Genomic DNA, 12,078 nt, shown 5'->3' on the forward strand with positions numbered 1-12,078 from the left:
AGATTTTATTTATTTATTTGACAGAGAGAGACACAGCGAGAGACGAAACACAAGCAGGGGGAGTGGGAGAGGGAGAAGCAGGCTTCCCACCGAGCAGGGAGCCTGATGCAGGGCTCGATCCCAGGACCCTGGGGTCATGACCTGAGGCAAAGGCAGACGCTTAATGACTGAGCCACCCAGGCGCCCCTATATAATTTTCTGAGCTCTTTAAAAACAGACTGCATGCATCATGTTCATTTCCCTGTAGTATTTCACAGTGTATTTCCTAAGAATAAGAATATTCTCTTACTTATCTAAAGTATGGTTATTAACTTGAGAAAAGTTAGCATTGAGTATAATACTTTTACCAGATTTATAGTCCATATTCCAATTTTGTCAGATGTCCCAATAATGTCCTTCATGGCAGTTCTTCCCCAATACAAGATCCAGTCTGTCATTGCTTATTGTATAATTTCCTTTAATCTGGAGCCACTTCCTCAGCTTTGTTTTTCATGCCATTGACATTTTTGAAAGACATAGGCCAGTTATTTTCTAAAATATCCTTCATTTTGGGTTCTCATGACTAGGTCTGTGTTAATGTAGTTTTGGCTGAAGCCATACATAAATGATAACTGTCCTTCTCAGAATATATACCTGGAGATGCAGGGTGTCCATTAGTCCTGTTTTAGTTCTGGTAAATTTTGTTCACATGCATAAGATGTTTTGCTATTTCTCCACTGTACAATTACTGTTTTTCCTTTTGTAATAAATAATATGTGGGAGATACTTTGAAATTAGCTAGATGTCCCATTTCTCCTCAAACTTCTATCCCCTAAATTTAGCATTCGTTGATAATTCCTGCTTGATCAGTCTTCACTCCGATGGTTACAAAATGGTGTTTGCTAACTCCATTATCCCTTCCAATTAATTGGTTAATTAGTTAGCATTCTATTGTGTAATGAGGAGCTTTCCCTTCACCCCTTTTACTTATTATCACTATAAACTCATGGTTTCTTATTTCATTCAACAGGCTATAATTTTTATAGTTATTACGTATTTTCATGTTCAGTTTGTCCCAGATTTAACCAGTGCAAATCTCCTCAAACTGTCTTCTGTGTCTTTTTAAATGTCCATATCTATTTTTTTTTTTTTTAGCACTTTCTTAGTTTCTGGCACAAGATTTTTTTTTTTAAGATTATTTATTTATTTGAGAGAGAGAGAACACGAGTGGGGAGGGGCAGAGGGAGAGGGAGAAGCAGACTCCCCGCTGAGCAGGGAACCTGATGTGAGACTCGATCCCAGGACCCCAGGATCATGACCCGAGCTAAAGGCAGACGCTTAACTGACTGAGCCCCCCAGGTGCCCCTGGCACAAGATGTTTTAAGTTCATCTTGTGTCTTTCCTACTCCTACCCTAGACTTAGCTACTTTCCCAATGAGCCCTAATTCCTATGAATGGGAATTGGTATTTTAAAATAATGATTGACACGGTGCCTGGCTGGCTCAGTTGGTAGAGTGTGTGACTCTTCTTCTCAGGATCCTGAGTTCAAGCCCCACAATGGGTGTGGAGCCTACTTTAAAAAATAATAATAAAATTAAAAATAAATAAATAAAAATAAAAGCAGTGATTAGCAGCAGATTTCAGCAGAGCTAGAAGTGTGCATGTATATGTGTTAAAAAGTTTTTTTAAGATTTGATTTATTTATTTGAGAGGGGTGAGGAGGAGCAGAGGGAGAGGAACAAGCAGACACCACGTTGAGCTCAGAGCCCTTTGCGGGGCTCAATCTCACGACCCTGAGATCATGACCTGAGCCGAAATCAAGAGCCAACGTTAACTGATTGAGCCACCCAGGTGCCCCAGGATCTGTTAAAATTTTTGGAAATTATATTGTACCTCCAATTCCAGTTTAGCTCCTAAGCATCTTTGCTTGGCTTTTTCTGTTCTATATTTTTACATCCCTTTTTCCACATTGAGAACCCTGGCTCCTGACAATGTTAATATTATGTATTCATTTACTCAATATTAAAATATGCACAAAAGACCTTCAGAATTATTAGTCCCGTCCCACTACAACAAACAACATTTGCTCAAGATCGTTTGCAGGTTTTTTCCTTTATATCAAAGGTGTTTGGTCAAAGTACACTATTCAAAAGTTACTTCGATTAGTTCTTTTTCTCCCTTCAATGATTTTATTAATTTGAAATAGAATTGGTTTCGTTTGTTTTCTGTTATCATTCAGTTTTAGTTGCCCTCCTCTGCCTCCTTTTTAAAAACATTATCGACTTATTTTTATTTTTATTTTTATTATTATTATTTTTTTAAAGATTTTATTTATTTATTTGACAGAGAGAGACACAGCGAGAGAGGGAACACAAGCAGGGGGAGTAGGAGAGGGAGAAGCAGGCTTCCCGCCAAGCAGGGAGCCCGATGTGGGGCTCGATCCCAGGACCCTGGGATCATGACCTGAGCCGAAGGCAGACGGTTAACGACTGAGCCACCCAGGCGCCCCTATCGACTTATTTTTAATGTGGAATTTTAATTTGATTCCCAAAGTCAAAAAAGATATGCTCAGAGAAGTTGACTCTCTCACCTGTCCCTTCATCCTGTCTCCCTACATCTTGTAATCACTTCATTAGTTTTTGGTTTATCCTTCGTATTTCTTTTTGCAAAAACATTTAGGATACATGCATGTTTTCTTATGTTCCCTAATTTCTTACATAAAAGATAAGCTATGTATGCTCTTTTGTACTTTGCCATTTTCACTTAAAAGTATATCCTGGGAATTACTTCCCATCAGTTCACAGAGATCTTCCTTCTTTTCACAGCTGCCCAGTACTCCACTATGTCTATGTACACAGTTTAGCCAGCCAGTCTCCTGTATTGGGGCACTTAAGTCATTTCCAATATTTTGCAAATACAAATAGGGCTGCAGTGAATAACTTCGTGCATATGGATTTTCATATTGTTGGAGGTATGTCTTAACAATAAATTTCCAGAAGTGAGATTGCTAATTCGAAGGATAAATACATTGTAATTTTGTTGGACATTGCCAAATTCCTCTCTGTAGCAATCTGCCATTTTGCATTTCTGCCAGAAATGTTTGATACTGTTTCCCCATGGCTTCTTTCCTCTTTGCATCTTTTACATCAGCGAATGATCTAGTTGGATGATTTGCAGAAGGTGGGGGCTGAAATAGAAGTCTTATGAATCATGAAGCTTTTGACCTTTTGCACAGTATCATTTAAATGGCTCTCATAGAAATGGAATCATATAAATGGATATTGGAATCCACAGTATTGTATAAATGGAATCCTACAACCAGTTGAGAAGGTTTCTTTTACTCAACATAATGCCTTTGAGATTCATCCATGTTTTTATATGTATCAATAGTTCATTCCATTGTATTACTCAGCAATTTTCTATGTGATGGATATATCACAGTCTGTTCATTCATTATCCAACTGAAGGACATGTGGGCTGTTATTTACAATTGTGGGTGATTACAAACAAAGCCACTATATGAACATTCATGTACAGGTTTTTGCATGAACATCAGATTTCATTTTTCTTTTTCTTTTTTTTTAAAGATTTATTTATTTATTTATTTGAGAGAGAGAGAGAGAGAGAGAGAAGCAGGCTCCCTGCTGAGCTGGGAGCCCGATGCAGGGCTTGATCCCTGGACTCCGGGACCATGACCTGAGCTGAAGGCAGACACCTAACTGACTGAGCCACCCAGGCACTCCAGATTTCATTTTTCTAGGATAAATACCTAAGAGTGGGATTGCTGGCTCATATAAACATGATGTTATATGGGGCGCCTGGGTGGCTCAGTTGGTTAAGTGTCTGCCTTTGGCTCAGGTCATGATCCCAGGGTCCTGGGATCAAAGCCTGAATCGGGCTCCCTGCTCAGGCTGGTGTCTTCTTCTCCCTCTCCCTGTGTGTGAGTACACGCTCTCTCTCTCTCTCTCTCAAATAAATAAACAAGTCTTTAAAACAAAAAACAGTGAAGGAAAGCAGAATTTCCCACCCCAAAATATCTCTTTAAAAAAAACCAAACATACAAATAAGGATGAGTTTATCTTTGTAAAACACACAAAAACAAAAACCTGCCAAGCTGTTTTCGAGCGTGGCCATACCATTCCACGTTCTCACCAACAATGTGTGTGTGTTTGTGTTGCTCCAGTGTTTGGTATTATCATTTTTTGTTTTTTGTTTGTTTGGTTTTTAGTTTTAGCCATTATATTAGGTGTGCAATGTTATCTTACTCTGTTTTTAATTTGCATTTCTCTAATGGTTAATGATATCAAACACCTTTTCATGTGCTTTTGTGCCATCTGTATATCTTCTTTGGTGAAGTATCTGTTCACATCTTTGGTTCAGTTTTTATTTATTTATTTTTTTACTGTTGAGTTTTGAGAATTCTTTTTTGGTTTTGAGTATAGGTCCTTTTGGGAATATATGACTTGCAAATATTTTCTTCTAGATTGTAGCATATGTTTTCATTGTTTTAGCAGTGTCCTTTGCAGAGTAAAAGTTTTTAAATTGGTAAAGTTTAATCTATCAGTTTTTCGTTTTGTGGTTTATGCTTTGGATATCGTATCTAAGAACTCTTGGCCAAACCAGAGTCACACAAGATTTTTCTCCCATGGTTTCTTCTAAAAGTTTTATAGTTTATGTTTTACATTTAGATGTATAACAGTTTTGAATTAGTTTTCGTATAGGAGTGAAATTTAGGTCAAGGTCCTTTTTTTGTTTTTTTTGCATATAGATTAACATTTCTTTTAGACTATGTTAACAACAAATTCTCTTAATTCTCCTTATCAGAGACTGTCTTTATTTCTGAGGGATATTTTTACTGGGATATAGAATTCTAGGTTGAGGGGCACCTGGGTGACTCAGTCGGTTAAGCGTCTGCCTTCAGCTCAGGTCATGATCTCAGGTCCTGGGATCAAGCCCCAAGTCAGACTCCTTGCTCAGCGGGAGTCTGCTTCTCCCTCTCCCTCTGCCCCTCCCCCCCATGCTCTCTTGTGCTCTCTCTCCTTTCAAATAAATAAATAAACAAATAAAAATAAATAAATAAAATAGAATTCTAGGTTGACATTTCTTTTCTTTTAGTACTTAAAAAGATGTTCTACTGCCTTTAGACCTTCATAGTTTGATGAGAAACCTCCAGTCATTTGAATGTTTGTTCCCTAATATATAATCTGGCTGCTTTGAAGACTTTTTCTTTACTTTCAGGTTTTAATTTTCAGTTTTATTATGATATGCCCGGGCATCAATTTCTTTGTGTTTATCCAGTTGGGATGCTCTGAACTTCTTGAACCTATAGATTTATATCTTTCATCCACTATGGGATGTTTACAGTCATTTTTTTTCTTTACATAGTTTTTCTGGACTGCATTCTTTGTCTTTTTCTTCTGGGATTCAAATCACAGAAATGTTAGGCCATTATTGTCTCACAAATCCATGAAGTTCTCTTTTCTTTCTCTGTCTCTCTTTCTCTTCAATGCCTTTTCTCCTTCTAGTTCAGGTAGAATGAAAAAAAAATCCAAGAAGCAAAATCCAGAGTATCTCCTCACCTTCTGTCCTGTAGAGACTCCTGAGTCCTGTTCCTCAGACCAGAAAGAGGGTTCTTCTGTAGAAACTCTCCAATTTTGCTCCCAGTGTACCGACCTAGGTGTCAGGTTTTAGGCTCTCCCTGAGTCTAGGCCAGGAAATATTAGAGAAAATAAATAAAAACAGGAAACTCACCACTGGTTTGGTGTTACTTAGAGTTCCCTGACCAGCCTTATTCTTCTGAGTCCTCAGATAGCTTTTCCACACATTCCGTCCAAGATCCTTAGCTGTTTCAGTGGGAGAGACAGAGTGAAATCTGCTTACTCTCAAAGATTTTCCATCAATAAGCTCATTTGAGAACAGTTTAAAAGTGGAAGATTATTTAGAGAAAATTTTTAAGCAAGTATGGAACAACCAGTGAGGAATGTAAATAAACTAAATTCCTTTTTCCCCCATTTCTTTGCCTGTTGCCAGAAACTTTCCTCAAACCTGCCATCTTGTATGTTTTCCAAATTTTGTTTTAAAAATATAGACATTTGGAAATGATTTTTTAAAACATACAGATTTTAAAGCCAACATTATTTTTTTAATTTTTTTTAAAAAAGATTTTATTTATTTGAGAGAGAGAAAGAGCATGTGAGTGGGAGGAGGGGCAGAGGGAGAGTGAGAGAATCTCAAGCAGACTCTGCACTGAACACGGAGCTCAGAGCCTGATGCGGGGCTCCATTTCACAACCCTGAGATCATGACCTGAGCTGAAACCAACAGTCAGAGGCTTAACCAGCTGAGCCACCCACGTGCCCTGAAAACCAATGTTATTTTTTTAATATTAGTTTTTGAAGTACTAGAGATATTTTGATGTGCTATATGAACATTTTGATCAAACAAATGTGACTAATGGATCTGAGAGTTCATTTTGAATAAAATTTGTAGTTGTCATTGAACAATCCTTATTGAGTTTTAACATAGGTGTTCCTTAAACTTCTCGTCTTTAATCAATTTTTCATTATAAGAATAACAAAACATACAATTAAATTAAACCAATTTACTTAAGGCTGTACAAAGCCATCAATTTTTATTATGACTGATTCTTGAGCTTAATCATCTGATCTGTGCTGTCTGCCCTACATGCTTATTCAGGAGTCACTTCACAAACAAGGATATCCAAACGGTCAATGAAGAGGATTGCCACTTCATTAGTTAATAGAGAAAACAAAATCAAACTGTCATGCAATACCACCAAAATAGCTGAAATGAAAAACATAGACAGTATCAATTATTGGCAAGAATATGGCATAACTGGAATTTTCATACTGTTGTCAGGAGCCTTAATTTGGTATAACCACTTTGGAAAATAGTTTGGCAGTATCTTCTAAAGCTAGTACTAAATGTACTTAGACCTTAGGACTAGCAGCTTCATCCCTTGGTATATATCAAACAGAAACATATACATATGTTCTCCAAAAAGAATGTCTGTGAGTGTTCAAAGTGGCCTATTTATATTAGCCAGAAACTAGAAACTAACCAAATGCATATCCGCTATAGAACAGTTTAATGAATTGTGTGTAGTCACACAGTAGAATATTATACAGAGCTAAGAATGAAGTGCAACTACTTGTAACAACATGAATGAATTTCACAAGCATTATGTTGAACAGAAGAAGTTTGTATCTTGATCTGGGTGTTGGTTTCCTGGGTATATGCACGCTGTGAAAATTCATCCCTGTTATACACTTGGGATTTTTGCAGTTTTCTATATGTATGTTATATACTCCTGTAAAAATAGTATACTAAATTAATTAGATCTTGATTTTTTGTTTCTTAAAGATTGGCTTTTAGTATATCTACTTATTGATGGCCCCTTATTGAACTCATTAGATGTAGTAGTTTTTCAGTTGATTCAGTAGAGAGGATCTTTTCATCAGAAAACTAGGATTGGTGTCGGGGCGCCCGGGTGGCTCAGTTGGTTAAACGGCTGCCTTCGGCTCAGGTCATGATCCCAGGATCTTGGGATCGAGCCCCGCATCAGGCTCCTTGCTCAGTGGGGAGCCTGCTTCTCCCCTGCCTGCCGTTCCCCCCTGCTTGTACTTGCTCTCTGTCTCTTTCTCTCTCTAGCTCTCTCAGTGTCAAATAAATAAATAAATTCTTCAAAACAAAAAACAAAAAACAAAAAAGCTAGGATTGGTGTTATCTTCAGGAGAATAATTTATTTTAATGCCAAAAACATACAATTGATTTTTAAATAGCCCAAATATCTTTATTTATTTTTAAAAATTTAACTATTTATTTGAGAGAGAGACAGAGACAGAAAGCATGCACGTGGGGGCAGGGGTGGCGGGTTGCAGAGAGAAGGGGAGAGAGAATTTTAAGCAGATCCCCACTGAGCATGGAGCCCAATGCGGGCCTTGATCCCATGACCCTGAGATCATGACCTCAGCTGAAATCAAGTCAGACGCTCAACCGACTAAGCCACCCAGGTGCTCTGTAAACAGCCCAAATATCTTTAAAGGAAAAAGTAAGGTGTGCTGCATACAGAGCTCATCTAAGACCTTCCACAGGCCCCTAAACCTGTGCAGTGTGGGAGCCCAGATAGTACTAGAGCAGATTGGCCTTTGTGTTGACCCTTTCACACTGTACTTGTAATAAATGTGGGTGCACGTAAACACTAGTCATATAACATAATTCTGTTTGTCCCTCCCCAGCCCCTCTGTTTTGTTTTAGGGGTTTTTTAAATTATTTGTTTTTGTTTTTGCAGATCTTTTCACAGATGCTGCTGAGACTGAAAAAATGGCCAAAAGTTTAGAAGATTCTGAAGGAGTCTGTTTTGTTCCATCTTTTAGTGGATTGCAGGTATTTTATTTATTTATGTTTTCAGTCAGTGGCAACTACAGACATTTTTCTCCTCATACCCACACTCAAAATTATGTACCTGCTACTCCCTTACCTGAAAATTTGGGAACTGAGCAGTATGAGGGTAAAGGTATGTTCCGGGGCTAAGGAGCTGTGACTTAGCACAAATAGCATGAGAAAGCACAGCACATTCAGCTTGGAGCTCCACCCATGTGGAAATGAGAAGTTGGCAAGTTTGGTATAGAACTTTTACATAAGACTTAGCATTACTTTATCATAACCAAAAGTAGCCATTTCCCAGTGGGGAAAGATATATCCGTATATTGGCATTTTTTACTTAGAGGAAATGTCCCACTGAGAATTAGAAAAATAATGTTAAGATTACACACACACACACACACACACACACATACACACGGGTATATTTTGCAGTTATTTATTAAGTTTCATTAACTTTTAAAAAAGATCAAAATTTCTTTTGGTTAACTGTTGAGGTGGAGTATTGGTTACTTTGCCTAATCAAAAAGTGAACCCAGTAAGAGACTTGGCTTTGTAATATTTAACTTAGTATTTAATTGAAAAATCTGTGATATTGCCTTTGATTTTAGCATATTGTTATAAAGACCTTTAAAAAACTTTTCAGGTATATTATTATGAACAAATTCCTTTTTTTGGAAAGCTTATGCTATTCTTTTAATCCTCCTCTAAATATGTTTCCTTTCAAAAAATAAAAATTTCTTTTACTTCTAGTTCATCCCATATTCAAGCAATCAGTTAAAAAAGCCCCAAATTTGAAAGTTTGGATAATATAATGTAGAAACTGATGAAAAAGGATTAGATCAGTGTGTTTCAAATCTCTAAAAATATCATATTTCCAATCTAGGCTTTTAATGGGCATTATTTTAATATCTGTAATAATTTCCTTCTATATACATTACCCTAAAGGACTAAAAGTTTATAAACTACATAATAGAGATTGCACTGTATCCTCTTTAGGGTGATGTGAGGACTGAATAGTATCCATCCTAGGACAGGGGATGAAGAATATTTGTTGGATTGAGGTTTCAGGAGGAAGCTTGAGATGAATAGTTGTCATCAGCCAAGGTAGGATTTAATTAGGCTACTGTGTATTCTTCCCTTTTTAGAAAAATATGCTCGAGGACTTAGTAGTGACTTTATCTTGGCAGCTCTGTTTTTAACTTCTGCCTCAGTCCATATGCTTGTAAAAATAATACCAAATATATGAGAAAAAGTATTGCTAAAGCCCAGAAGATTAGACAAAACTCTCAGCAGCTGTGGTTTTTAATTTCATGTTAATAAAAAAATGTCCCCATCCTGCCATGACTGCAGCCTGGCAGTATGTGGGGTTTGGGAGGGGTGGGGGAGGGCTGCAGACCAAGTAGTTCCAATGTAGCACTGAAACGCCTCAGTGGAAACCGAAAGTGAGTTCAGACAATACTGTGTTGATACTAAGCTATTTGAAAAATAGGAGGGAGATCACTGATAAGCGGCCTATGTCAACAACTAAAGAAAATGAGGGACAGGGGAAATGGAGGGAAGGAAGGGTCAAGTATCTGCGATTCTGCCTTTAATTTTAGAATATTGTTATGGCCATAGATAACGGGGGGCAAGATATTAAAAGATCCCAGTAGCCTCCATTTCTCCAGGGAGTCTGCTGAGACGGGGTATCGGGGGCACTTTGAAGAAAGTGGGAAATCTAGGACAACCACTTCAGGGTATAGCAAGGGGTGGGCTAGCGCATGGGGGCCGTAACCCGGGGGTGGCCGCAGTCGGTGCAGTCATTGCGGCTTCACTGCGGCAGGGCTGTGGTTTGTGGGCGGGGCTACTAATGGAGAGGATCCACGACAGGCGTCAGAGGCAGGAATCAGTGGCTGTCTGCTTCACTTGGAAGTTACCGTGATGGTGGCAGTGATAGGATGGACAGGACTGTGAACCAAGTGTCAGTTCTCAGAGGATGAGGAGTCGTGCTCCAATGAGGGTTCTCAGGTTTGCAGGGAACAGGCTTGCTTATCCGACCCTGAGAGGAGCTGGTGGTTCACTGGTATTGGAAAGAAGTCGGGCAACTGACTTTGCAGTTCTTAATGTTCTTTGTGGTTTCTTCTCTGTGGGTCTACTTTTCTCATTACCAGCACTGCTCTGTATTCTTTCTTCCTCATAACCTCTGCTTAATTGTCATTATTTTCCTCATACTTTCTGCTTCTCCATAATTTGGAAATACACACAACCTTCTTCAACTTTGTGCCTTTTAGCTTCAGTTCCCCCTGTTGAGGGTCTTTTTCTGAGATCATCTTTTCTGAGAAATCTGAGAATCTGACTGGAGTGCCTGGTCTTCTCAAGCATTGGACAGATTTTAAGTTTTAAGTTTTTAGAACTTAAATTTTAAGTTTTAAGAACTTCTCAGAACTGGTTATGGTTTAGGAGAATTTATTTACAGTAGAAGGAAGGATTCAGAAGGCACAGAAAGGGTTATGAAGAGAGTCAGTAGTGGGAAGGGTTTTGGTAAGAAATAATGGTAATATAAAATTGTAGTGAATTCTTACTCTGTGTCAGGCACTGTTCTAAATGTCATGCATTATCTCATTTAATCCTCAGTAACTCAGTAAGGCAGAAGATACTCTTATCATCCCATTCCAAAGATGAGGAAACTGATTTAGAGCCGTTAAATCACTTGCCTGGTCTCACACAGCTAGTGAGCGGCAGAGCTGGTTTCAGGGCCCAGGTGTTCTGATTCCAGAGTCCAGGTTCTTAACCACTCTGCTGTACTGGTTCATGGTATGGCATAAAATATGACACTGGGAATACAAAATAGATGCCAGAGGAGTTTGTGTTTAGGTTCACGGTTGACAAAGGGCAAGAGGAATTAACCATCCTGCAAATCCCCAGCAGATTAGGCTAAAATCCCAGGGGTGACAAGGGCCTGTGGGGGCAAGCAGTCTATGCCTTGGTCATAGGTTAGCTTAGGTTAGCTTAGGTTAGCTTAGGCCTCCAAACAAAACTTTACTGAGTCCTGCTGTTCCTGGTTGGTTGATGGTCTGGGAGGCTTACTCAATGGGATTGGCAGTGACAGATTGGAAGTATGGCCGGAGGCTGTCTGCCCTGGCAAGGTGTGACCAGGCCCAAAGGACCTTGCCAGTGTTTTTCCCGCCAAATCATCCCAAAGACAGACTCACTTGGACTAACTAATACAGGGGCATTGTAACCAAAAAGAAATTTTTAGGTTTCTATGGAATTTGTTACCCCTCAAATTGGCCTATTACTAATTAATTGTAAATTATGTGCATAGTTATATTTACAAAAGTGATTTCAGGCCAGTCATACCAGGATTTTATGTGGTATATTAGAAGAAAATATTTTTATGCAGAAAATACATAGCACACAACTAGGGACTAAATGAACTGGCTGACTCTGATCTTTGTTTTATTGTATTATACCACCTGATACAGGCCAGTGTGACTGTATAAATAAGCTTTCACTGAGTGAATCACCAAACCATGTTAATATATTTGAAAAACAATCAGGATAAAATCATAATAGGAGGAAAATCACAGCTACAGTAAAGATAAGATGTAATATGGAATTTCTTCAGTTAAGTAATGAGGAAGAGTATTGTTTGTTCATTGATTAAACAAATGTGTGAGGATCCCCCGTGGGGATCAGATGCAGTGCAAGGCCC

At 38.5% G+C, this 12,078-nt stretch overlaps 1 protein-coding gene across 3 annotated transcripts in view; it reads left to right on the top strand.

Annotated features, from left to right (window-relative positions):
* The window catches only part of GK5 (glycerol kinase 5), a 74,338-nt gene that overhangs the window by 54,037 nt on the left and 8,223 nt on the right, over positions 1-12,078 (top strand). For all 3 annotated transcript variants that reach the window (XM_032408546.1, XM_032408547.1, XM_032408548.1), the window contains one exon: positions 8,290-8,384. In XM_032408546.1, coding sequence (XP_032264437.1) covers positions 8,290-8,384 — 95 coding nt within the window. The remainder of the gene's footprint in view (positions 1-8,289; positions 8,385-12,078) is intronic.

This window comes from Phoca vitulina, unplaced genomic scaffold (genome assembly GCF_004348235.1).
Source record: "Phoca vitulina isolate PV1807 unplaced genomic scaffold, GSC_HSeal_1.0 scaffold10, whole genome shotgun sequence".
Taxonomy (NCBI): domain Eukaryota; kingdom Metazoa; phylum Chordata; class Mammalia; order Carnivora; family Phocidae; genus Phoca; species Phoca vitulina.